This window comes from Mauremys mutica, chromosome 1, assembly GCF_020497125.1.
Source record: "Mauremys mutica isolate MM-2020 ecotype Southern chromosome 1, ASM2049712v1, whole genome shotgun sequence".
NCBI lineage: Eukaryota > Metazoa > Chordata > Testudines > Geoemydidae > Mauremys > Mauremys mutica.
The window spans coordinates 342,872,781-342,900,492 of NC_059072.1; the positions used below are offsets into that span (position 1 = coordinate 342,872,781).

The 27,712-nt window shown below is 52.1% G+C and overlaps 1 protein-coding gene across 1 annotated transcript in view; it reads right to left on the reverse strand.

Annotated features, from left to right (window-relative positions):
- CCDC83 (coiled-coil domain containing 83) overlaps positions 1-27,475 on the reverse strand; it is a 43,669-nt gene extending 16,194 nt beyond the window's left edge. The window contains exons 1-3 of the mRNA XM_045020472.1: positions 27,329-27,475; positions 20,035-20,157; positions 9,320-9,404 (exon numbers count right to left, since the gene is read on the reverse strand). Of these exons, the coding sequence (XP_044876407.1) occupies positions 9,320-9,404; positions 20,035-20,120 (171 nt within the window). The 5' untranslated portion in view covers positions 20,121-20,157; positions 27,329-27,475. The remainder of the gene's footprint in view (positions 1-9,319; positions 9,405-20,034; positions 20,158-27,328) is intronic.
- Positions 27,476-27,712: the final 237 nt, after the last annotated feature.

Below are 27,712 nucleotides of genomic sequence, written 5' to 3' on the forward strand. Positions count from 1 at the left end.
TGTGCCAGCGTTCAGAGCGCCCTCTGCAGGCTGGTGATCCACCTGTCGTCTGGCCCCCACGTCCCTCCCTGGACCCGGTGCCCTTTCACATGGGGTGCTGCCCCCTGGCAGTAACCCCTTTCTCTCTGGGTCTCCCCTCCTTAGGGAACCCCCACCCTCTATCTCCACCTTGCCTCAGTATATGGTTACTGTCAGTCATTGTCTAGCCCCACACTCTGGGGCAGACTGCAGTATCAGCCTACTCATCACAGGCAAGGAGGGTTTGGACCTGCTGCCTTGGCCTACCCCTGGGCTGCCCTCTGCAACCCCCAGTACCTGTTAGCCCTCTGCTAGGCCGCAGCCTGGGGCTTTCTAGGCTGGAGCTCCCCAGCTCCTCAGCCTTTTCCCCAGCCCTGCTTCACTCAGGTATCCAGTCTCAAGCTAAGCAGCCAGGCCCATCCCTCTCTGAAGGCAGAGAGAGACTGTCTGGTTTCTGGCTTCCCTGGCCTTCTTATAAGGCCCTGTTCCTCAGTTTGGGGCGTGGCCCCCAGCTGCAGCCACTTCCCCAATCAGCCCAGCCTTGAGAGCAGCCGCTCTCAAGCCCTGCCAGGCCACTTTTAAACCCCTCAGGGCAGGAGCAGGGTCCACCCTGCTAGAGGGAGCGCTCTGCCTGCTTGGGCTGCCCTGCTGGCTGGAGGGCTCCCCCTTCTCTGGCTGCCTTGCTGGCTGGAGCTCCTTCTTCCTTTCCTGGGCTGCTGCTGCTGGCTGGAGTGCTTCTTCCCAGGACTGCTGCTGCTACAACTGCTGCTGAGTGGGTGAGTGAGGGGTGGGGGGGGCCTTGCTGGCCAGCCCCCACTCCCCCACCTCTGGAGGGAGAAGCCGGGACCCCACCACCACCACCACTACAGCTACCACCTGTGGGGGGTCCTTCCTGCCTAGCCACTGGGGCTGCTAGAGAAGGAGCTGCTACTGCTACTGCTGCTGGAGCTGTGTTTGTCCTGGGGAGCTGCTGGAGCCTGGAGGAGGAGGGAGAAGAGGACTGAAAAGACCACCGGCTGCTGGGGAGCGCACAGAACACCGAAGACCACTGTGGAGGGGGCTCCCAAAGACTGAGTAACCCTTTAACTGTGCTCTAGTGGTGGGGGTTTAGACTGTGTTTGTGGGGACACAGGGGGTGTGGTGTGGAGCCTGCCCCCTGGTCCATCTGTGTCCCCCCCCTACCCCCACCACCACCGCTGCCCCCTCCACCACCCCCGCAGGCTGCTTACCATCTGCCTCTGCTCCTGCCTCTGGGACCCAGCTGCTCGCCTGGCTTGCCACGCCCTATTGCCACCATTTGGGCTTCCAGCAGCCAGCCAGCCATTGACTTTGCACAAGTGCTTGTGGGTGCACGCACCCCCCCTCCCCGGACTGACCCCTTCCCCTCAGCAACAGGCCCCCTAGCTTTGCCCCTTGTTGCCTGCCCCATTTGCCCCTCGTAGCCTCCCTGCCCCCCCCCCGCTTCAGTTTGTTTGCCTGCCCCGCCCACCTCCCTTTGCAGCTTTGTTTGTCCTGCCCCAGCCCTAAAGCCAGCCCCTTGGTCCCTCTGCCCCACTCCCAGCCTGGTTGCTACCTTCCCTCCGCGGCCCCTTGCCCTGATTAGCCCCTCCCCTCGTGCACCCATAGCTCTATCAGCGCGCTTGTGCCTCTCTCCTGTTTAAGTTGCCCCTCTTGCACTGCACCCCCCCATTGCTCTTGTTTCCCCCTCCCCTCCCCTAGTGCAGCTAGAGGAGCCGGAATTCGATCCTGTGTTGGTACCTGACCCCCGCCCCCCCTCGAGTCCTTGGTAGTCCCCCTATCTGCCCCACCCGTTTTGGCACCCTCCTCCCCTGCCCACAGCCTAGCAGGGAGGAGTGGTTGACCTGTCCTTCCCCCCCCCGCCCCTTTCTCCGGTGTTCTCCCTCCCTCCCTACTCAGCATGGCGGGAGACGCGGTGGGTGGGACCCCTGGGACAACGCCTGTCCCCCCTCCCCCGCCTGCTCCCCCCGAAAACCCCCCAGTCTCGACCTCAACCGCCTCTGCCGGACCTCCTGCCACCGCTACCGCTGAGGCGCCGGCAGCGGCGACCGATGGGGTGCCCTCTGCTGCTGCCACGTCCCTCGCCCCTTCCGCCTCTGGGGGAGCCCCCCCAACCGGCAGAAAGGGCCAGGGCAAAAAGAAGGGAAAGGGCCCCGCTAGGAAGACAAAGCCCTCCATGGCGGAGCCTGCCACCGCGGCCCTGCCACCGGCCGCGGCGTCCCTCCCCGCTGTCCCCTCCCCCAGCTCTGCGGGTGCCCCTCCCTTGGCCCCCAGAGCGTACGCCCAGGTGGCGGCGGCCCCTCCGCCTGCCGCTACGTCATCTCCCCCGACCGCCGCCTCCGGTACCATCTACAGCGGCCGGGGCCCCTTCCCCACCTTGACCCGGAAGCACGGCGTCCGTTGCCTCCTGGTGCCCGCCTCGCCCCACGTGGAGACCTACGTGCGGGCGTTGGCGAGGGTGGTGGGGCCCACGGCCATCGTGGCGGCCTCCAAAATGTACGGCAAGGCGGTCTTCTTCCTTGCCTCGGAGGCCGCCGCCCAGGAGGCGGTGGAGAAGGGCCTGGCGGTGGGGGGCGTGTTTGTCCCCCTGGAGCCGCTGGAGGACCTGGGGGTCCGTGTGGTCCTGACCTCCGTCCCTCCCTTCCTGCCTAATGTCGCCCTGTTGCCCGCCCTCTCTACTCTGGGGAAGCCCATCTCCGTGGTGAGCCCTCTCCCCTTGGGCTGCAAAGACCCCGCCCTCCGTCACGTCCTCTCGTTCCGCCGGCAGGTGCAGCTTCAACTGCCGCCGGCGGCGCGTGGCGGAGAGGCGCTCGAGGGGTCTTTCCTGGTCCCCTATCAGGGGGCCCAGTACCGGGTGCACTACTCCACGGGGGAGGCCCGGTGTTACCTCTGCCAGGCGACGGGGCACGTTCGGAGGGACTGCCCCTTGGCCCGGCACGGGGGAGCGTCCGGGACCCCCGAGCCCCGGCAGAGCGCTGGCCCTGTCATCTCTGGCGCCCCCGGCCGCCCGGTGCCCAGAGCCGCCCCTCCGCCTCCTCAGCCCATCACTGCTCCCGCTCGGGCCTCAGGGGGCCGTCCTCCCGTGCGCCCAGACGAGCGGGAGTGCCCTGCCTCTGCTGCCTGCACTCTGGCGGGGCCTGTGGAGGAGGGTGCGGCAGGGGTACTGCCGGGCGTGGGAGGGGGCTCCCCCCAGGGGGACCCTTCCCTCCCTCCTGCTGTCCCACCTGTGCCTCTCCAAGCCCCAAAACTGTCTTCTCTGCCCCCTGACCCAATCCCTGTTGACCAGCCCGCAGGCAATGCCATGGAGGGCTGGACCCGGGTACAGGGTAAGCGGGGCAAGCGGAAGGCTCGGGCTCCGCCCGTGCCACCTGAGGCGGAAGCTCCCCGTAAGACCAGAAAGGGGGCCGCCGACACCGAGCCTTCCGCCGTGCCCCAGGGGTTGACCCATCTGCCGATGACGGCTAGGGAAGACGTGGCAGCACCGGAGGGTACCACCATCCCTCCTCCGCAGTCCCCCCCTGCGGAGGCCTCCGCTGCGGCCCCTCCTGGTCCCTTGCCGCCTGTACCCCCTGCAATACCCGAGGTGAGCGTCGCCTCGGGCGCGAGTGGTGAGGACCCCGGGGTGGTGGGAGGCGAGCTCCCCTCCATCTTCGAGGAGATCGAGGCCCTGGGTCTGACCCCGGTCACCCCGGGGGAGGACGACCCTCTGCCGACGGGCCTTGATCTAGCCGATCTCACCCCAGCTTCCCCTTCCCCGTGCTCCACCAACCCTCCAGCTGCGTCTGCTCCCGCCTCCGAGGGTCCCCTGGACTCCTCGACTTGCCCGGCTGCGGATGGCACCCTGCTGCTGGCCGCCGAGCCTGTTGAGGCGACGGCCGGTGCCTCGTGGCCGGGAGACAAGCTACTGGGGGTGTCCCTCGGTGGTGTGGGGCGATCGAGTTCCTTCCCGGGTGGGGGCCCCCCTGAGGGTTCCGCATCTCCCCGTGCCGAGGCTGCTCTGCCTGCCATTGAGCCCGAGCCCGGTGTCACTGGGGACCCCCTCCGTACCCCTCAAACCCCCATGCCTGGCTGCGAGGAGCCACCCACTGAGAGTCCAGCTCTTGCGGCCCAGGGTCCCATCTCTGTCCCCCCCCCCCAACACTGCTCCTGACCCCAGCCCTGCCCCCTCCACCTCCCGTGATGTTATTGCCGCCCCTGGAGCTGTCTCCTTCCCTTTCCCGGAGGATGACTCCCAGGGAGCGGCCTTTGAGTTCCACAGTCCGACCCACTAGGGGCTGCAATCTTCCCTCCGCCGCCCCCCACTGAGCCGGGGTCCGCCCCTTGCTTGCCCGTCCCAGTAGGCCACGGGGCTGCGCCAGAGGCCCCATACCCCCATACGCTGAGAGAGGAGTTGCAGGAGTTCCTGGAGGACGTCCGGGGCTCCCGCAACAAGATCCCGCTTGCTCTCCAGCGCTGGGGGGACTTTCACAAGATCCTCCTGGCCACGAGGGCCCTCATGGGGGAGGGAAAGAGGACCGGGAAGCAGGGTGCCGCGGCTTACCATCGGGTGCGCAAATTCCGTGACTCCTTGCTCACCTTCGGGGTGGGCCACGGTTTGTTGCGCGGCCCAACGGGGGCCGTGAGCGCCCCTGCCGACGAGGATCCCCCCCAGCCCTCCTCATGGCACTCGTCACCTTTGCCACACTGAACACCCGGGGCTGTAGGGTGGGCTTCCGCAGGAGCCAGGTGCTCTCCTTCCTTCGGGAGGGGGGGTACTCTGTGGTTTTCCTGCAGGAGACCCACACGGATCCGGCCGCCGAAGCTAGCTGGCGGCTGGAGTGGGGGGACGAGGTCTACTTCAGCCATCTCACAACCCGTCGGGCTGGAGTGGCTACCCTGTTCTCCCCCGACCTACGGCCTGAGGTGCTGGGGGTCGCCGAGGCTGTGCCGGGCCGCCTGCTGCACCTCCGGGTCCGCATGGAGGGGCTCGTGGTCAACCTCGTCAATGTCTATGCCCCGACATCGCCCCCGGAGCGGCTGCAGTTCTATCAGCAGGCATCCGCCTTCCTCGGCTCCTTGGATCCTCGTGAGTGCCTGGTCCTGGGCGGGGACTTCAACACCGTCCTAGAGGAGCGGGACCGCTCGGGGACCGAGCAGAGCCCAGCCGCCGCGGACGTCCTCCGGGAGATTGTCACCCATCACTCCCTGGTGGACGTCTGGCGCGACCACCACCCGGACGATGCCTCCACGTTCACCTATGTCCGGGTGGAAGCCCATCGGTCGTGCCGCTCCCGGTTGGACCGCATCTATTTGTCACGGTTCCATCTCTCACGGGCCCAGTCCTCCAGCGTCCGGCCGGCCCCTTTTTCGGACCACCACCTCGCCACCGTGACGGCCTCTCTCTGTGCGGAGAGGCCGGGGCCGGCCTATTGGCACTTTAACAACAGCTTGCTGGAGGATGAGGGCTTCATAGCGTCCTTCCGGGAGTTCTGGCTGGCCTGGCGAGGGCAGCGGCATGCCTTTCCCTCGGCGCGGCGGTGGTGGGATGTGGGGAAGGTGCGCGCCCGGCTCTTCTGCCGTGACTACACCCGGGGCGCCAGCCGACGGAGGGATGCGGCGATAGGGCAGTTGGAGCGGGAGGTCTTAGAGCTGGAGAGGCGTCTGGCCGCCAGCCCCGAGGATCCATCCCTTTGCGGGGCGTGCCGGGAGAAGCGGGAGGAGCTCCGGGTCCTCGAAGACTATCGGGCCCGGGGCGCCTTTGTTCGATCCCGCATCCGCCTCCTTCGGGAGATGGATCGCGGCTCCCGCTTCTTCTACGCCCTGGAGAAAAGGAGGGGGGCCAAGAAGCACGTCACCTGCCTTCTGGCGGAGGACGGTTCCCCCCTCACGGATCCGGCGGAGATGTGCGAGAGGGCCCGGACCTTCTACGCGCGCCTTTTCTCCCCGGATCCGACCGATCCTGCCGCTTGCAGAGTGCTCTGGGACGGGCTCCCGACGGTCAGCGCGGGCGACCGAGACCGGCTAGAGCTGCCTCTCACTCTGGCCGAGTTCTCGGAAGCCCTCCGCCGCATGCCCACCAACAAGTCTCCGGGCATGGACGGGCTGACCGTGGAGTTCTACCGCGTGTTCTGGGACGTCCTCGGCCCGGACCTGGTCAGCGTCTGGGCCGAGTCCTTGCGGAGCGGGGTCCTCCCTCTCTCGTGCAGGCGAGCCGTGCTTGCCTTACTGCCGAAGAAGGGGGACCTCCGCGACTTACGGAATTGGCGTCCCGTCTCGCTCCTCAGCACGGACTACAAGATCGTAGCCAAGGCCATCTCGCTGCGGCTGGGGGCCGTGCTGGAGGACGTGATCCACCCAGACCAGACCTACACCGTCCCGGGCCGTAGCATCTTCGACAACCTGTATCTGGTCCGGGATCTCTTGGAGCTTGGGTGCAGGGATGGTCTGTCGTTCGCCCTCCTGTCCCTGGATCAGGAGAAGGCGTTCGACAGGGTGGACCACGGGTATCTCCTGGGCACTCTGCAGGCGTTAGGCTTCGGGTCCCAGTTTGTGGGTTTTCTCCAGGTGCTGTACGCTTCCGCAGAGTGTCTGGTCAGGCTCAACTGGACCCTGACCGAGCCGGTCAGCTTCGGGCGGGGAGTGCGGCAGGGGTGCCCCCTCTCGGGCCAGCTGTACGCCCTGGCGATCGAGCCCTTCCTCTGTCTCCTCCGCAGGAGGTTGACGGGGTTGGTGCTTCGGGAGCCGGAGCTGCGGCTGGTCCTGTTGGCGTACGCCGACGATGTGCTCCTCGTGGTCCAGGACCCGGGCGACTTGGCGCGGGTGGAGGCCTGCCAGGCTGTGTACTCGGCAGCCTCCTCCGCCTGGGTCAACTGGGTCAAGAGCTCTGGCCTGGTGGTCGGGGACGGGTGGCAGGCGAGCTCCCTCCCAACCGCGCTTCAGGCCATCCGGTGGAGCGCGGGTCCACTGCTCTATCTCGGCGTTTACCTTTCTGCCACGCATCCCTCTCCGCCGGAGAACTGGCAAGGTTTGCAGGGCAGGGTGGCAGAGCGGCTCCGGAAATGGACAGGACTCCTCCGGTGCCTTTCCCTCCGAGGGAGGGCACTGGTGCTCAATCAACTGGTCCTGTCCATGCTCTGGTACCGGCTCAACACCCTGGTCCCAGCCCCGGGGTTCCTGACCGAACTCCGGACGGTGGTTCTGGAGTTCTTTTGGCCAGGACTGCACTGGGTCCCTGCAGGGGTGCTCCACCTGCCCCTGGAGGAGGGAGGGCAGGGCCTGAAGTGCCTGCGCACTCAGGTCCACGTCTTCCGCCTCCAGGCACTGCAGAGGTTCCTTTATGGTGTGGGTAGTCCGGCATGGAGAGCTCTGGCACATGCCTTCCTACGCCGCTTCCGAGGGCTCCGATACGACCGGCAGCTCCTTTATCTCAACCCGAGGGGCCTTCCGCGAGACCTCTCCGGGCTGCCGGTCTTCTACCAGGACCTCCTCCGGACCTGGAAGCTGTTCTCTGCGACCAGGTCCGTGGCGGCCACCGAAGGGGCAGATCTCCTCGCGGAGCCCCTGCTACACAACCCCCAGCTCCGTGTGCAGGTGGCGGAGTCCCCCGCGGTGCGCCAGAGGTTGGTCCTGGCGGAAGCTACCAGGGTTGGAGACCTCCTGGACTACGACCGGGGAGACTGGCTGGATCCCCCGACGCTCGCTCGGCGTATGGGGCTCTCCAGACCTTGTACTCCCCGGCTCGTACTACAGGAGGTGAAGGCCGCTTTGCCGCCCGCTGCTCGGGCCTACCTCGACCGGGTCCTGCGTGAGGGCACGCCCCGCCCACCCCCCACCCCGAGCCCTCCAGACCTTTTCATCGGGCCCCTGCCCCGTGGACCCGACCGCCCCCCCGCCCCTTCTCCGCCAGCCGGCTGCACGATCTGCAGCCGGTCCGTTTCCAAACCGCGCCAAGGAAGCAGCTCTACGCGCTCGTGCTCCACACCCTTCACTTCCTCACCCTCGTGTCCCGCCCCGACACCAAGTGGCGGGACCTCCTGCCACCTCTGGAGGGTGAGGAGCCCCGGTGGGCCAGCCTGTACTCCACCCTGGTCCCGAGGCCCGTCGGGGATATCAGTTGGCGGCTCCTCCACGGGGCCGTGGGTACGGGCGTGTACTTGGCGCGGTTTACCCCTGTCCCAGACACCTGCCCCTTCTGCGGCGTGAGGGAGACCCTGGCGCACATTTACATAGAGTGCGCCAGGCTGCAGCCCCTCTACCGGCTCCTCACTAATCTCCTATTGCGTTTCTGGCTGCACTTTTCCCCACACCTCCTTCTCCATGCACTCCCTATCCGTGGCCCCACGAAGTCGCGGGACCTCCTGGTCAACCTCCTCCTCGCCCTGGCAAAAATGGCCATCTACGCGACCAGGGAGAGGCGGTTGGCCAATGGAGACTCCTGCGACTGTGGGGCTTGTTTCCGATCCTTAGTCCGCTCACGTCTCCGGGCGGAGTTCCTCTGGGCGGCGTCCGCTGGCTCCCTTGACGCCTTCGAGGAGCAGTGGGCGCTGTCCAGGGTTCTCTGCTCGGTGTCACCGTCAGGCTCCCTTCTTATGACCCTTTGACCGCACTCCTGTCCCTGTTCTTTTATTAGTTGTCCCCCGCAATTAGTGGGTTTCTGAGGCTCTGTGGCACCTCCCCTTAGGCTGGGGGGGGTTCCGTTAGCATGGGGCGGGCTTGCCCGCCCCATTTCCTGGAAACCCAATAGATACAAGCTCTTTTCCTCATTTTCCACTATATTTGAGGTTCTGCAGGCCACACTAGTCCCTCATTTTCACTTGTGCAACTTCACTACATCAGAAGGGATTAATAAAATGGCACCTTCTTATTCAACAGATCTGTATTCAGAGTCATTATCTGCTCACTTAAATGACAGAAATAAGATCATACTGATTTTTATTCCTCTTAAGCTTGCACAGCCAGCATGGGTAATAGAGAGGGAGTTGGATTCTATTTCTTCTTATGCAACAGCCACAGAATTGTTTACTAAGTTCCAAATCACTATACCCATGCAACTCATTTTTACAGTTATTTTTGGAGCAGAACTCCACTTTGTTACATATAATTTAGAATGACAAAATTATGCCTCTTTAAGCAATATAAAGTGATTCACTAACCTTGTTTTCAAAATAGGCTTTGCAAAATATTAATTGCTACAAATACTGTAGTTACAATAAGTGTATTTAGTTTACAATGACAAATGATTTAGCCTTACTAGCTAAAATACACTCGAGAACACAAGATAGGAAAGAGATGCATGTTTACTTACTCTTTCATGATATTTTCTGTTCTTTTCTTTCAGTTGCTTTAGTTCAAATAGAAGCTGATTAATTTCCTCTTCTTTTATCTGAATTCTGAAGAGAAAGAAGCATGTATGAAGAGTCATAACACAGCTACAGAAGAGAGAGGGAGTGAGTAGTTATTTTAAAGTAAATTAGATACAAATACTAGTTAGTGCTTTTTGCCTGTAGATCTCAAATTAATTGCTAACGTGGGTAAGCATGGTTATCCCCATATTATTGGGCCACAGAGCAGTTAACTTTCCCCCAGGTCTCTTAACTCTGTCAGCTGCCCTATTCCCACAATCATGCTGTCTCCCTAATAGGCCAATGCCTCTTCAATGCAGAATTTTGAATGGGAAGTGGTAAACTCCATGGGAGTCTATTCGCAGATTCTTCTAAGTTGTCCTGCCAAGGGTTGGAGTTTGCTCCCTGCAAAAACAGCTGGGGATTCGGCTTCCTGAACACTTTACAAACTATGCATTCCCTGCTGATGGGCTGCACTGAAACACACAAACATATGCATGTGCACATACACACACAACTTGTAACTGAAAAAGAGGGAATTATTTAATGGTTTGGCCTGCAGTAACTTTTTGGGTAGATATTTGGTCAGATCAGACGTGATCAAGCAGAAAGGCCATTTCCCCAACTGTGTGGAAGGGCTTCCTTGACGTTTGGGGGACAGGAGGCTACGGAGAGTACATAGCAAGCTTGCTGTTCTCACCAGATTTGTCAAAATTTGCACAGCAGAGGTTAGCATGTGGCCACTAATTGCTAAATAAAAAAACAATTACCTATCTTTCTGTAACTTGGTTCTTCAAGATGTGTTGCACATGTTCATTCCACGGTAGGTGTGCACTGCCCCAGGCACAGTCGTCAGAGATTTTTTTCCCCTCAGCAATATCAGTCAGAGTGGCTTGAGCTCCCTCTAGTGCCACACACACTCCTGCATGCTGGTATAGGTGGACTGGGCTGCCCTAAACCCCTTCTGTTTCTTTGGACCAGATAGACTCCGAAAGAGGAAAGGCGGGTGGGTTGTGGAATGGACATGTGCAACATATTTCAAAGAACAACAATTACAGAAAGGTAGGTAACATTTTTTTCTTCTTCGAGTGATTGCACATCTCCATTCCACTGTAGGCGACTCACAAGCAAACTCACATGGAGGTGGGCCGGGAGTCTAACTGAACAGTGATTATAAGACAACCTGTCTGAAACTGAGACTCTCTGGTCTGATGGGAAATGGCATAATGAGAAGCAAGAGTGTGGACTGATGACCAAGTCACTACTTTACAAATGTCCACAATCGGCGATTGTGCCAGGAAAGCCACCAAAGTTGCCTGTGCTCAAGTAAAATGCACCAATACTCTAGCTGGTGGGGTTATATTAGCCAGTTGGTAACATAAACAAATGCAAGAAGAGATCTAGGATGAGATTCTCTGCATGGAAACTGATAGGCCCTTAACTCTGTCTGCAGTCGCAATGAACTGCGTGGAGGATCTAAAGGATAGTACCCTAGGTAGAAAACTAAAGCCCTTCTCACATGCAATGAATGAAGTTTTTCCTCATCTCTGTGTACATGGGGTTTTGGAAGAATGTCAGCAGATAGATTACCTGGTTAACATGAAAATTAGAGACTACTTTCGGGGAAATTTAGGATGAGGGGAGAGATGGGCTCTGAAACTAAGGCTCTCAACTTGTCCAGCCTTCTGGCAGAGGTAATTGCCACAAGAAATGCTATCTCTGAGACATGGAAGGCTGAAATAGCTGCCAGATGCACTCTTATAGAGCTAATACCCAAAGTCTGTTTTAAATCTAGAAAATAATCCAGTACAAGGTTCTGGAGTACCCACTCTGGAGATACACCTTTCTGACGAGACCAAATGGAGAAGCACTTCCACTTAGCCAGGTAAGTGTTCCTAGTTCAGGGTTTTCTGCTATTCAGAAGCACTTTCTGAAGGTCCTTCAAGCAGAACCTTTCAAAGGGTGTCAGCTATGAAGCATCCACGCCATCAGATGGAGAGCTCAGAAGCTGGGATGGAGCAGGTGCCCATGATCCTGGGAAATTAAGTCTTGATCAAATGGGAGAGACAGCAGAGGCTCAACTGACAAGGTTAGAAAGGTCGAGTACCAGTGTTGACGAAGCCATGCCAGGGCATGAAGTAAAGGAACTGAAGGGAAGGTGTACAGGAGGAAATTCTTCCAAGAGAGAAGAAAAGCAGCTGTCAGTAAGCCTGGACTGATCCCGTCCCATGAACAGAATTGAGAGCATTTTCTGTTGGTTCTTGTTGCTAACAGGTCCACTTGGGGAGTCCCCTAGAGCTGGAAGATGGACCTGGATATAGTGATCAGTCAAGGCAATCGGAAAAGGACTTGCTCAGCACATCTGCTAATGTGTTCTGTTTTCCTGAAACGGAAGCAGCCCTGAGATGAACTGAGTTTGTTGTACAAAAAATCCAGAGACAAACTGCCTCCTGGCACAGTTGAGTCAAACATGCCCCTCCCTGCCTGTTTATGTAAAACATGGTTGTTGAATTGTCTCTTAAAATTAATAAATTATTTCCTACTATGGGGAGGAGGAAGACCAAGCAGCCTAGACTTACCACTCTTAACTCCCTGATATTTATGAGAGTCTTTAGATCTCAAAATGACCAGAGACCCTGAGTCTATAGGGACCTGATGTGAGCTCCCTAACCCAGGGATAATACATCTGTGACTACAGTGAGGCTTGGTAGTGGGAGGGGAAAAGGGAACTCCTATGCAAACTTTCAGAGGGTCCATCCAGCAATGTAGAGATGACAAAATGAATGCTCAGACTCCCCAGTGAACTCTACTGTCTGTACCAGTTTCAGGATTGATTTGTTCCAATTTACTAGGAGCCCCAGTATGTTGTATGTGGACAGGATAGTAGTTATGCTGAACAGGACTTGAGTTTCAGACCGACCTCTGATCAATGAGTTGTCCAGGTACTGGAACATATGGACACTTAATTTTTGTAGATGCACTGCCACCACCATTATGCACTTCATGAACACCTGAGGAGCAGCTGACAAACCAAATGGAACTATTGTGAGCTGATAATGGCAACTATTCACCATGAGTCTGAGAAACTTCCAATGGTTGTGGCATATTGTGACATGGAAGTAAACATCCTTTAAATCAAGAGCAGCATACCAGTCCCCTGTTCCAGGGAAGTAGTAATCTAGAACTAGTAATCCAGAGAAGCAGTAATCTAGAACTTCCTCTACGGCCCCTGCCTGAAGAAAAGACTGGACCTCCCATTGAAGGACAAGCTCATGAGAGTGGTCTCTAAAGTGGGGTGCAAGGGGGGTAGAAATGAACTGGAGGGCATATCCCAGTTCCATCATGCTTAAGACACACCAGTCCGATGTGATGTGGGTCCAAGCACTTAGGAAGTGCCTGTTGGTTCACAATCCTGAGTCACAGACTTTCTGAGGAATAAAGTTTCTGACCAAACAAATACAGTCTCTGAGTCTTTGCCTTTTGGTATGGAAGCTTGTTGTGCTGTTTTTCCTGCTCATTGGCAGCTGCCACCACAAGAGAAACTGGAGGGGTGGGAGGATGAGACTGAAAATATTCATAGGTTTTAGAGGAGACAAAACATGTCCTCTCAGCTCATTTTGCTTTGGGGTGCAAGGAGGAGAGTGTCTACCAGAGAACCCTGACTGGCTCCATGGTGGCTTCATTAATTGGTAAAGCCACCCTGGCCAGGATAGTTGACACCAACATGTCCACCAACTTGTGAGAGCTTTCACACACCTCTTCTGCCTGAATGTTAAGTACAGAAGCCACTCTTTTTAAAAGATCTTGATGAGCCCTGTAGTCCTCTGGCAGTGGTGAGTCATTTGACTGCTCAATAGCCTCATCTAGTGATGAGGACGAGGAAGCAATAGGCATCTGAGGTGGTGATTGGTCTATGACTTGCGGTGGAGAAGCTGCCCAAGTGATTTCTGGCTGCTTGGTACCAGTCTCAGTACCACTTCCTGGAGAATGGTGCACTCAGTGCCGATATCTTCAGTGCACTCTCCATGATAATGAGTGAGATGGCTGAGGGGAGGTCCTAGCTGGATGGGGGACCCCCCATGATGTCCAATACGGCCACTGGTATGGGCCTGGAACCCATCTTTGCCTGGACAATTGACCTTTAGAAGGAGGCCAATGCTGAGGTTGCTGCACAGCCTATGGCCTCGAATAGGGGGTATTTTCTCCATCCTGGATGACATACAAATGACCTCACCTCTGAGTCCAAAGAAGAAAAGTCAGCTACTTCTGACAACTTAGGGGCAGATCCAGATGGGACTGTGAGAGGCAGTCTGAGCCTGGGGATGGTGGTACCAGGAAAATTACTGGAGGCTTTCCGCTCAACAGCATGGGCCTTTGCAGAAGCTTGGTTAGCAGTACTACAGAATCTCGATGCAGTGAGGTATGAGCCACAGACATCAGTATCAGCTGCAAACCTTCTACCTGCCAGTGATACCAGTACTGGCAGGTTAAGCAGGTCCCTTGCAGCTGCATATGCCTCTGGCATGGTTGGGAGTGGCACCATTTGATGGCTCCGCAAAAGTCTTCAGGGGCTGGCCTCAGCAGACCTGGCAGAGGCTCAGGAGGCAGCAGTCCCCTCTTGGGAAATGACAAGTGTTCCTGGAACAGCCACTTCCCTGAATGCTCTGTAGAGTCTCCGCCTCTGTCTGACTTCAGTACCGACATAGTCAAGAGAGGTACCAAACCTGACGAAGGCCTAAGTCTTTTCTTTGGTACTGGCAATGGGAATGAGGAACCACAGACATCTCTTGTTGAGTGCTCCATAGTGAAGCTGATGTACTTGTGATGCTTTCCCTGTGTGACAATTCTGGTGGGGGGCAAAACGCTGCCTCCATGAGCAAGCATTTGAGTCTCATTCCTCTATCTTTTTGGAGCAGGGCTTAAATCCTTTGCAGATGTGACATCTGTCACTAATGTAGGATTCTCCCAGATATTTCAAGCAGGGTGGGAGTGGCATCATTCCAGTACCAATCCCAGTACCAAATGATAAAAAGTGATCAAAAAAGACTTAGAACGCAAACCTAGCACTAAAAAACGTAGTAGTAGTTTACCACAGACAGGATCTATACAGAAAGAAATGAGGGAAGCACTTGACTTAACAAGTCTGGAATTGCTCCAACAACTGCCACTGGTGTAAGAAGGAACTGAGGGGATTCAGGGGTGGCCTCACCCTCTTATACCAGTATTCAGGGGTGCATGGTGACAGAGGGCACTCAATACACCCCAGTGGATACTGCTGAGGCAAAAGAACTCCAACAACTGTTCACGGGGTGCACACACGCCTACAGTGGAATGAGCATGTGCAATCACTGAAAGAAGAACTTCCCAAACCTTGATGAGTAGCTTCCATGAGTTTCCCTGCAGCACTGGCCTAAGAAACTGCATTTCCTATTTTACAATTTTATTTCTACAGGAAAGAAAGAGGAGGGATGAGAAGTATAAATAAACCATACTGACTGCTGGCTAACAGCAAAGCACCTTGGCATGCTGATGTATAACATTCTGTTGTATTGACTGTACCGATATAGGACAGGCATAGTAGTTCAGTTATCTAGCTTATCATGCAAACACTGGGCCACATTTTCAAGGGCTGTTTCCATAGCTAGAGCCAGATTTTCAAAAATGCTTTACATCCAGCAGCTCTCACTGTGATACTTATGGCTAGATTTTCAAGAGAGCTCCGCATGCAACATTCTGAACTCTGAAAATCTGGCCACTTGCTTTGGTACTTAAATGGGAGCTGAACTCTTCTGAAAATCTGGCCCAGGGAGCCTAATGCAGTATTTCTTGCTCATCCACACTTGTTAGCTTCCAGGGGAGCGCTGAGTAAGTAAGAAATGCAGGCTCAGACCTGAAAAGTAATTTATTCTGAATTTGCTGATAAGCTTAGCCCAGTGAACCAGCTCACAACATTCATACCTCTTGCTGAATGACTTTTGTTTTGTTTTGTTTTTTGTTTTGATTATCCACTGAGCTCTTAAAGGCAACTTTTTCCAGTAGTCCACTTAGGCTATGTCTACAGTAAGAGTGCTTTACAAGTATATAGGAATACTGATATACTATACCCATAAAACACTACCAGTGTAACCATATCTTACACGAGCAAAGCTGTGCTCTTATTAGTATAGCTTATTCCACACACCCCATGCACACGCCCCTGCGTGAAACAAGCCATACCAGTAAAAGTGCAGTTTTGCCAGTATATGCTGTGTTCATACTACTGGTTTTTTTCAGCACATCTGTGTTGGTCAGGGATCTCACCTCTTCATATTTCTGACCAATATAGCTACACCAGCAGAAATCTGTAGTGTGGACACAGCTAGTTCTCTCAAGCTCTGAAATCTTCTAACATTAGATATATTAGGTTACTAGTTATGTCAATTTCCAAAACCATATTTAATCTATGTCAAACCACTTTCCAGAACTGTCTTACCCTAGGGCCTAATAAAGGCATGTGTAACCAATTACAATTAGATCCTCTACTGTTCCACAAAGTATCATTCTCTCTTTTTTTTTCTTCCCATTCCTACTAGTGTGTATTGAGTCGAAAGGAGATTTTTTTTCCCCTTAATAAATTCGATCTGGATTTAGTCATGTAAGTTACAAGTTATCAGTATTGCATTCTCTGCTGTCAATTTGCCACTCTGAGTATCTGCTCCAAGGCATTCTTCAGATCCTCTTTTTAAAGACTTTAAGAGGAAAGTATATATTGAAGACATAGAGGAGTCTTTGGCTACAGTAAAAATGTACTACAGATCAAAGAGATTATGGTTTGGCTGCATGCTATGCCCATTGTTTACTAATTCACTATTTAAATTACATTCATTTTATCAAAATTCTTCCAGTCTATTTTGCTATTCTGAACATTGATGCTGATCTTAATTCCCATCATAATGGGTGAAGGAAGCTTCAATGGGACCTCAAGACTGGCCAATCAGATGGTATTAATGTCTCTGTTTTTGTTTTTTGAGTATCAAAAATATGTAGATGTATAATAAATTTTCAGGGGTTTTTGTTAATATAAGTAACTTTCTTACCCTGAAAGGGCTGTCTATTAAAATGTCAGATTCAAAGAGCTAGTGAACATGCTTGATTAACAATCTCTTTGGTACTGTTTTTCTGGAATAATGTATATTGCATGCAATATTTTATAATATGTAGAGAGCAGTATTGAACCACACCAAAATCCAGTACCAAAATGGTCTGGTAATTTACCTGTGGCACATCACCAGGCCCCACTAGTTCACAAGTGAGTTGATACTATCATTGAATTAGGAAACTCTATTAATGATGCAAAGAATAGCAAAAATCTATGAACAGCAACAGTAGGAAATTTCAACCCAAGGGAGAAAAAGCAGATGTGGAAGTTTTTTTAGAATTTGACAAATTAATCCTCAAGATACACCTGAGATCCTGGGAATAGGGCAGCTGACAGAGTTAAGACAGGGTCCTTCTCTTGAGAGAGGTAGGTTCATACGTATCATTATGCTCATTTTTACAAATAAAAAAACTGAGGCAGATGTTAAGGGTCTGATTTACAGGGGTATCAAGGAAAAAAATAAGATGTGCACATCTCCCACTATGGTATTAGGAGATTAAAAAATAAATTAGTGCAATTCCCATGTCAATGAAAGACTCTCCTGACAAATGAGTCATCTATTTGGATGTTGGAACTGCCAAAACTGTGAACTGACAAGAAAGCTATTGTTTTTCTCATCCAAATAACATATCTTGGCTATTTTTTAGTGGGATGATATATTGCTTTGTTTGTTGATTTATTGGGCCATACTCAGCTGAATCTGGTCTGTTACTCTATGGGAGTTCCCAGTGTGCTCCTTGAAAAATGCTAAATAAAGTGCATACAGTTCTACAGAAACCCTACACAAAGTCCTGCAAACTCTGGCAAAATACACTCGATCTGTAGGCATCTGCTATTCTGCTGTCTGGCCTTGTGACGTTATGAGTGTAATATAATATCTCATTGAAAGGTGACAGGGCCAGAAAGTGTTAATTAACTCACAGACTGACCTGACCCATGGCTGAACTTTAGAGACTGGTTAGGAAGATATGTAAATGAATACAACTTTGAAATGCAGACCTGTATTGTTAGAGGTAGAGGGGTAGATGTTTGCTCAGGTCTTTTAATATAAGCCAACAAGTCTTGTCTATATAGCTTTGATTCAAAGATCAAAAAAGGAGTAGTAATATTTAGGAAAATACTTGAGTGAACTAGTATTATTGTCTATAAGTCTCTTTGAAGGTTGTGGTAACCTGTATCTGAACTGTTTAATGGATAAATTACCCTACGCTAATTGCCATAATGTTTAGGAGAAGGAAAGTTAAGCCTATTGTTTTCTCAGGCCAAAAGGCTACAGGAAATTTACAAAAACCCTGGGAACGATCCTTCTTCATCTCAGACCTGCTTTGGGTTTCAAGAGGTGGAAACCTTAAGCCATAAGGATTGGGATCCCCAGTCATTGACTGGAGCCACCCTGAATATGGACATTGGACTATAACCTATGGACTAATTCTAAAGGGACATTTGGCAACTACAAGCTCATCTCTGCTATGTATCTGAACCTCAAGACTTGAATTCAAGTCTGTATGTATATTGATTTTTTAACCAACACTCTCTCTCTTTTCTTTTATAATAAATTTTAGTTTAGTTAACAAGAATTGACTATAGCGTGTGTTTTGGGTAAGATCTAAGTTATAATTGGACCTGGGTATGTGGCTGATCCTTTGGGGTTGGAAGAACCTTTCTTTTATATGATAAGATTTTCAGTAATCATCATCATATCGGACATGTGTGTCTGGATGGAGGCCTAAGGCTGGGTACTTTAAGGGAACTGCATTATTTGGACTTCTGAGTAACCAGTGAGATACTATAGAAGCTGTTATGTGCTGGCTTGGTAAATCTAAGTATTGGAATATCCACCAGTTTTGGGGGTTTGTTTGCCCCGTTTTGTTTGCAGTTCACCCTGATTGAGTGACCTCAGCTGGCTCCCACAGGCAGCATCATCACAAGCCTTGTGTTCCTTTTCCAGACATTGAACTAGTACTTGTTATTCTTCAAATGTTGATGTGAACTGTTGAATGTCTGCCCGCTGCTAGGGGTTTTTCCTTTCAAATTAAATCTGATAAAAGGCAAAAGCTAAATATTAACTTGTTCTCCTGTCATTCATCTTCCAAAAAATCAGACAGCTAGTAAGTCAGGTTATTTAATAACATATTGGTATATTCTCCTCTTTCCTCCCTTCTTCTCTTTTGCTTTAACATTTTTCGGCTTTCCCTCCATCATTTTCAAAGTCAACAGAGTGCTGCCAAACATGCAGCTTTTCACAGTGCAAGTAGCTTACAATGAAGGAACTTTCCATGTGGCCAAGTCCACAACTACAATCTTTAACCATGACTGTGTAACTTAGAGGTACATTCACCATAACTGGTTGGTTGCAAGTAACACTGTTTAGTTTGTGTCCACACAGCAGCTTTTTCTGCCATCATGACATCTGTGTTTGTGTGGCCGCACCTACCAGGCAGGTTACCTGAATCCATACAAGTGCATGCTGGAGAAATCCTTTCAGCTATCTTTTATTGCCTCAACAAAGAACAGAATGCCTCAAGGACATGCAGACAGACACAGGGACGTGTTGGTTAAAAGATCAATATACATACAGACTTGAATTCAATTCTTGATGTTCAGATGCATAGTAGAGGTGAGCTTGTAGTTGCCAAAAGTCCTTTTAGAAATAGTCCAAAGGTTATAGTCCAATGTCCATATTCAGGGTGGCTCCAGTCAATGACTGGGGAATCTCAATCCTTATGGCTTAAGGTTTCCCCCTCTTGAAACCCAAAGCAGATCTGAGAGCAAGGCATGTCCCTAGCAAGTAAGATCAGTCACACTAGTTACACAAACACGGTTTGGGAGGCCTATTTCCATTGAAAACCGGGATAGTGTGCTGAACTGGTTACAAGAAGGCAACCAAGTGCCAAATATGCCTCTAGCAGGGAAAAAATACTTTTAACTGTTATGCTGATTAACCAAGCTGGAAGTGTGGAGCTACAAACTGTCTTCAGAACCAACCCTGCCAGTGACCGGTTACAGATTCAATTGGGTCTTGATGGATTCTGTGCTATCAGATGATGTTATCCATAATAACCAAGGATTGTACATTTTGATATGATTTTGTGGGATATCTGATTGCATAGCTATGGAAAGAGGGAGGACTAAACTTAGTTACAGCGGCACAGTTGGGGTGTCCAGCCACACAGCAAAATATGTGCTCCCAACCAGTTACAGGAACTGAACATTATTTGTAGCAGGGGATTCACATGCTTAAGATTCACCAGTTAGTAACAAATTATTAACAGTGTGATGAATTTCTAACCTGAGGAAAAAAAGAAAATGTTTGACCCATTGTTTTCTCTCATATGCACAGGAGGGTGAAATGTTTTCTCCCATATGCACAGGCTTACAATCTGTATATTGTATCACAAAATAATATTAAAAAATCACAATCATCACATTTCTCCATGTTAAAACAGCAAATATTTCGACTGGCTGAGATAAGTGCTATTTGCTGTCTGTTTTACATGTATGTTTTATACAAACTTGAGAATTAAAATTTATGAAACATACTGAAATGCCAGCAAAGCTTCTGGGAAAGATGATCTAGCTTCTTTAAACTGCCCAACCTGATTCTCTTTTTTCTTCTTCTTTCCCATGTTTTATGCTGCATGTGTTCGGGAATTTAGAACATATCTAAGAAAAACAAACAAGGGAAATTAATGATCTGTATAACTTCACATTCTTACCTGGCTGTGGCACCTGCAACTAACAACTCTGAAAAAGTGGATGTTTTATCAGCAAAAATAGAAATAGTGAAATAATATTTAATCACAGGCTAAAACAAATCACTTTTCCAAAAATCTTTTCAATTTCAGATAGGTTTTTGAAAAAATAACCTAATATTAAAAAGTTACTTGGGGAAGTAAAAATAACAGTTTAGAAAACAAAATAATAGTTTAGAAAACAAATGTCCTTACCTATGTTTACAAATAGCCTGGTCTGAAATAAACTGATGAAATTCAATAAGGACAAATGCAAAGTGTCCACTTAGAAAGGAACAATCAATTGCACACATACAAGATGGGAATTGACTCCCTAGGAAGGAGTACTGCAGAAAGGGATCTGGGGGGTATAGTGGATCACAAGCTAAATATGAGTCAACAGCGTAACAATGCTGCAAAAAAACAGTTTTAAAGTACATTACAAGGAGGAGGGTGAAAAAATTTTCTTGTTAGCCTCTGAGGATAGGAACAGACTCAATGGGCTTAAATTGCAGCAAGGGAGGCTTAGCCTGGACATTAGGGAAAACTTCCCATCAGGGTAGTTAAGCACTGGAACAAATTGCCTAGGGAGGTTGTGGAATCTCCATGATTGGAAGTTTTTAAGATCAGGTTAGACAAACATCTGTCAGGAATGGTCTAGTTATTACGTAGCCCTGTCCTGAGTGCAGGGAACTGAGCTAGATGACCTCTCGAGGTCTCTTCCAGTCCTTCACTTCTATGATTCTGTGACTGTGTGATTAAATATCTAATATACTTTTTATTGTTTATGCTTCCCCCACCCACATACTTTTTACATTTATTTCAACTTGGACAACAAAAATGAGCCCATTTCACCTTATTTTTCTATTCGGTTTCACTGTTAGAATCTCACATTCTAGTCCAATATTTTAGGATTTGAGTTTCAAACACTGCAAAAAAATATGTGTTGTTTGAAAATGTTGACTGGAATTTTTAAACAATAATTATATCAAAATATTTCTATTGATTTTAGGTTTTGAAAAATCCTGCTTTTATAAAGCTTAAATTTAGGACCTCAGTTCAGTCATAGAATCATGAAAAGTAGGGCTCAAAGGAACCTCAAGAGCTTATTTAGTCAATCCATACAGAAGGGCTTACAAGACTGGGCCCACTGTCCCATTGCTAAATAAGGGCCAAATCTTGCAAATATATACTAGTAGTCGTGCTTTGTAATGAGTAGTTGCATTGACTTCAGCAGGACAAATTATGGCAGTAAGCACTAGACCCAATTGTAAATGATTTCAGGATCAGGCCCTTCATGCTAGTGGGGAGCTATGGCCGCCAATTCAGGAAAATTCATAAGCTCGGGAAGGCACTTAAGCACATTCTTACGTTCTAGTGACATGTACTCAATGCTGTCCTGAACTGGGGCCTATGTAGCAACTAGTAATTGCATTCCTTAGGATTGGAATTATTTCATTCTCACAAATCCAACCAGCAGTTGTTTCTTTTCTAGCCATTTTTCGTCTGTTTCCAGTCCATCTTTATCAGGCCAGCTCTAGCTCACTTCTTAGTATGCATCTCTCTGCCTCTTCTTTATATTCTTCCAGAACTATGAATGTTTGTTGTAGCTCTGACATGGGTTTTGATTGTCAGAACTGGGAATAAAACTGCTTACAGAAGGGATATGCATGTCAACAGTAATCCCTACGTGTATTGTCTTGCAATGCCAACCTCTGGAATAAAGTGACAGCGATTCTGTTGACAGGCTGGTAGCATTCATATATAAAAAACAAATCACAAGGAAAAGGCATCTATAGAGTTTCTTCTTTATTACATTTCAGCTGTATTTTCATTTTAATATGAAACTACCCAGCTGCTTGAGTTCCAAATGTTAATTAATTAACACAAAAAAAACTTAAACAAAGGTTGCTACTAGTCCACAGAACTAATGCCATTACACACAGCAGGCTAGATTCTTTCATCCTGCAGTAGACATAGCTCTCCTGGACCCAAAAGGGTAGAACAGGTGGCTTAAGCATCAGGGCTTCTCTAACTCACACCAGCTCCTTACATACAGTCTTAACTCTGAGTCACAACCACCACTTCCACAATAGGACAGGCTGTTTCCTATTAAAATTAACACACAAAAAATGTTGGGAAGCAGCACAGCATACTCGACACAAATCCATTAAAACAAGGAAATGAACTTAAGCCACCTAACTCTAGACATCGTTTAGTCCTCCACCCATAGGACCCAAGCTTACTATTACTACAAAGACCATCTACCACAGACCATGCAACCTGCCAGTCTACATCTCAGCTTTTATAAGATTATTTTTTTCCCAACATGAGTGGCTACTGTTTGGCATAGTAGTTGGTTGCGTTGGTAGAAGGTAGATTGGTAAAGGGCAAGTGCAGAAGAGCAGTTTAAAGGGAGTGATAGAAGGCTGGAAATCCTAGAGAGGCAGATTTAGGGTTGGACAAGAAAATGGGAGCTAGGAACCTATCATTTATGCCTTTGAAAAATCTCCTCCTTAATATTTTATTCAAAGGCATCTTTACCACTCCAAGTAAGCTGCATATAGGAAATCTACCTGTACTGAAGGACTGAGTCAATTTTGCTCGTTTTGATTATGTGGCTCTAGAAGAAGACTGATTGTTTCAAATCTGATGCTTAGAAGAGGCAGCCACCCATGTCCTCCCTCCCCCTCCTCCTCCCCACAGCTAATTATTTAACAGTGACAGCTAATTCTCATCATAAGAGTCTAATCCTGGAAACTTCAAACTCCCAGCAGGGACATGTGACCTGGCCTGGGATCCTCACAGCCATATGCTGTGTAGACCTATCCAAAGGGACCTAGATCAACATTTCCATGTTTGTATCACAGTAGTAAATATTTGCATTATGGAACCACATTGTGATGTGTCTGCTGCAGCATCGTAACATTTGCCATACATGAAGAAACCACCAAGCCCCAGGAACCCATTTGGGTATAAGGCCCTGATCAGCAGACCTGTCCTTAGTATGCCTACAACCCCCCTGCAATTACTTGTTAAGTTCATTTTTATTGATCAAATTCAATGTTTGCCACAGGCAGGGATTTAAAAAATAAAGAGAGGGGTGGGTGCTGATTTTAAGGCTGGAATTTCCCAAGCAGCTTAACTGAGTTAGGTGCTCAAATCCTACTGAAATTCAATGGGAGGTGGGTGCCTCACTCCTTTAGGCTTCTCTGAAACTTCCAGCTCAAGAACCGGGGTGCACAACATGTTTTGAAATGCAGCAGGATCAGGTTAGGTTCTGGGCATCCTCATTTCAGAATACAGAATCAAAGGGGGAAAAAATAACCATTTGCCTTTTCCATCTGTGCATCTACTGTAGTGATTTTCCTAAGAAATAGAAAATGGTGGATCATTCTCTCCCCCCACCCCCACACACCTCCTCTCTGGCTCTTCCATATTTATGGTCTCTGGGTCTTGCTCTAAATGGATTCCATGCATCCATGCTTAGTGCAGAATACAGGGATCAAGAAAGTATTTCAAGCAGCAAGTTTTTGGCAGCGCTTGTTTCTGAAGCTCAAGCCACAGCTGAGCTCGAGTGATTTATCTGTGAAATTCCTTCAGTGAGGCGAACACCACACAAGCCTCCAAGCCGGACCAAGGTGAATAACATACAGTAATAACACATTTAATAGATAATGCAAACCAAAGAAAAATACATAGACGAGAGAGAGCAGGATACATTTTTGGGGGCTGAGAATTGATTACAGATTTAAAGCCAACAAGAAACAATTTACAGAAGGATGATTTATTTAACTTCTCCCAAACTACTGTCACGTCTTGTCTACACTGCCACTTTACAGCGCTGAAACTTTCTCGCTCAGGGGTGTGAAAAAACACACCCCTGAGTGATGCAAGTTTCAGCACTATGAAGTGGCAGTGTAGACAGTGCATCAGCGTTGGGAGCTACTCCCCTCAGGGGGGTGGGTTTTTTACAGCACTGGTGCCGCTCTCTCCCAGCGCTGGAGCCACAACTACACAGCCACATTGGTAGTGAAGACATATCCTCAGTCACAGCTCTACCACCACCACCACCATTACAATCAGTACCCCTGCTGCTGTAATCTCCCCACCCATCAGCAATATTCCACCACAGCCAAACTACTGTAACCATCACAGTCATGACACACCCCATCACCATGACCATCAGCATGATTACCACCCGCATCCAAATTGTTTGTTAACCTTCATTGCCACCATACCTATCAACTGTGCCCCCCACTATTAACCCTACACTTCAAACACTGTCACACACAACCTGTTCCCCCAACTACTGTCAGTTACCCACACACGCTCCTATCATGTCACATGCTCTGCATCTCCCACCTGTCATACACAACTATGCCCCCACCATAGTCCTAAACCTCTGCAATCACTGTGGTCTACTGCCTGCAGCCTCAGCCACTATCAACACATACCTGCACCCCCACCCATCCTTATCACCCACCAGCACCCCCACCACTATCACAACACTCACCTGCACCCCCAGCCACACGCACCGATCCACATCATCAGTGCTATCACCCATCTGAACCCATCATTGCTGTCACCACACCCCCAGTCACCATCAACACACAGCCATCACTGCTGTCACACACCCGCACCTTCAGCTGCTATCAACACCCATTTGCACCTCAGACACCATATCTCTCACCCACCCATACCCCAGCCACCATAACCAACACCCAGCTGCACCCCCGCCATCACTGCTGTCACCCTCCTGCACCCTCAGCCACTATCACCAACACCCTCCTGCACCCTCAACCACTATCACCAACACCCACCTCCACCCCCGCCATCACTCCTGTCACCTTCCTGCACCCCCAGCCACTATCACCAACACCCCCGCACCCCCACCATCACTCCTGTCACCCACCTTCACCCCCAGCCACTATCACCAACACCCCCCGCACCCCCACCATCACTCCTGTCACCCACCTGCACCCCCAGCCACTATCACCAACACCCCCGCACCCCCACCATCACTCCTGTCACCCACCTGCACCCCCAGCCACTATCACCAACACTCCCCACACCCCCACCATCACTGCTGTCACCCACCTGCACCCCCCGCCACTATCACCAACACCCCCTGCACCCCCACCATCACTCCTGTCACCCACCTGCACCCCCCGCCACTATCACCAACACCCCCTGCACCCCCACCATCACTCCTGTCACCCACCTGCACCCCCCGCCACTATCACCAACACCCCCTGCACCCCCACCATCACTGCTGTCACCCACCTGCACCCCCCGCCACTATCACCAACACCCCCCGCATCCTCACCATCACTCCTGTCACCCACCTTCACCCCCAGCCACTATCACCAACACCCCCCGCACCCCCACCATCACTCCTGTCACCCACCTGCACCCCCCGCCACTCTCACCAACACCCCCCCACCCCCACCATCACTCCTGTCACCCACCTTCACCCCCAGCCACTATCACCAACACCCCCCGCACCCCCACCATCACTCCTGTCACCCACCTGCACCCCCCGCTACTATCACCAACACCCCCGCACCCCCACCATCACTCCTGTCACCCACCTGCACCCCCAGCCACTATCACCAACACTCCCCACACCCCCACCATCACTGCTGTCACCCACCTGCACCCCCCGCCACTATCACCAACACCCCCTGCACCCCCACCATCACTCCTGTCACCCACCTGCACCCCCCGCCACTATCACCAACACCCCCTGCACCCCCACCATCACTCCTGTCACCCACCTGCACCCCCAGCCACTATCACCAACATTCCCCGCACCAACACCATCACTGCTGTCACCCACCTGCACCCCCAGCCACTATCACCAACATTCCCCGCACCAACACCATCACTCCTGTCACCCACCTGCACCCCCAGCCACTATCACCAACACTCCCCGCACCCCCACCATCACTCCTGTCACCCACCTGCACCCCCCGCCACTATCACCAACACCCACGCACCCCCACCATCACTCCTGTCACCCACCTTCACCCCCAGCCACTATCACCAACACCCCCGCACCCCCACCATCACTGCTGTCACCCACCTGCACCCCCCGCCACTATCACCAACACCCCCGCACCCCCACCATCACTCCTGTCACCCACCTGCACCCCCCGCCACTATCACCAACACCCCCGCACTCACACCATCACTCCTGTCACCCACCTGTACCCCCAGCCACTATCACCAACACTCCCCGCACCCCCACCATCACTGCTGTCACCCACCTGCACCCCCCGCCTCTATCACCAACACTCCCTGCACCCTCACCATCACTCCTGTCACCCACCTGCACCCCCCGCCACTATCACCAGCACCCCCTACACCCCCACCATCACTCCTGTCACCCACCTGCACCCCCAGCCACTATCACCAACACTCCCCGCACCCTCACTCCTGTCACCCACCTGCACCCCCAGCCACTATCACCAACACCCCCCGCACCCCCACCATCACTCCTGTCACCCACCTGCACCCCCAGCCACTATCACCAACAGTCCCCGCACCAACACCATCACTGCTGTCACCCACCTGCACCCCCAGCCACTATCACCAACACCCCTGCACCCCCACCATCACTCCTGTCACCCACCTGCACCCCCCCCCCCCCGCCACTATCACCAACACCCCCCGCACCCCCACCATCACTCCTGTCACCCACCTTCACCCCCAGCCACTATCACCAACACCCCCGCACCCCCACCATCACTCCTGTCACCCACCTGCACCCCCAGCCACTATCACCAACACCCCCCGCACCCCCACCATCACTCCTGTCACCCACCTGTACCCCCAGCCACTATCACCAACACCCCCCGCACCCCCACCATCACTCCTGTCACCCACCTGCACCCCCCGCCACTATCACCAACACCCCCCGCATCCTCACCATCACTCCTGTCACCGTCCTGCACCCCCAGCCACTATCACCAACACCCCCCGCACCCTCAGCCGCTCCCACCCTGGCGCCTCCCTGACCCTCCGACTCCCGCTCCCGCCCCACAGGTCCCCTCCCCCGCCCCAGTGCCGCGGGCCCCGGCGGGCGGCGGGGCAGTTACCAGGGCCTGGCCGTCTGGGGCGGCCCCACTCCCTGAGCTCCGCGGCCGGCCTCGCTCGGGCGCCTCAGCCCAAACTTCCTCCCGTAACTCGGGCAACCTCAGCCCCCTCCCCGCCCTGGGCCGCGGCGCCGTGGTGTCAGCGTTCAGGCGGCGCCCCCTGGCGGGCCCGTGCGGGAGTTGCAGGTTCCAGCGGAAAGCAGGGGGGACAATCCCTCCCCATTCCAGTAGCCGGGCCCTGGGGGGCTCTGCAGCCCCCCCCCCCCCACACATATACTTTGTATGGAGGACAATGGCATCTGCAGAGCTGTCTGCCTTACTGTCTGTGCAGGGAGCATGCCTCTCTCCAAATCCCTACCTCAGTACCTGCTCCCAGGCAGGGCCCTC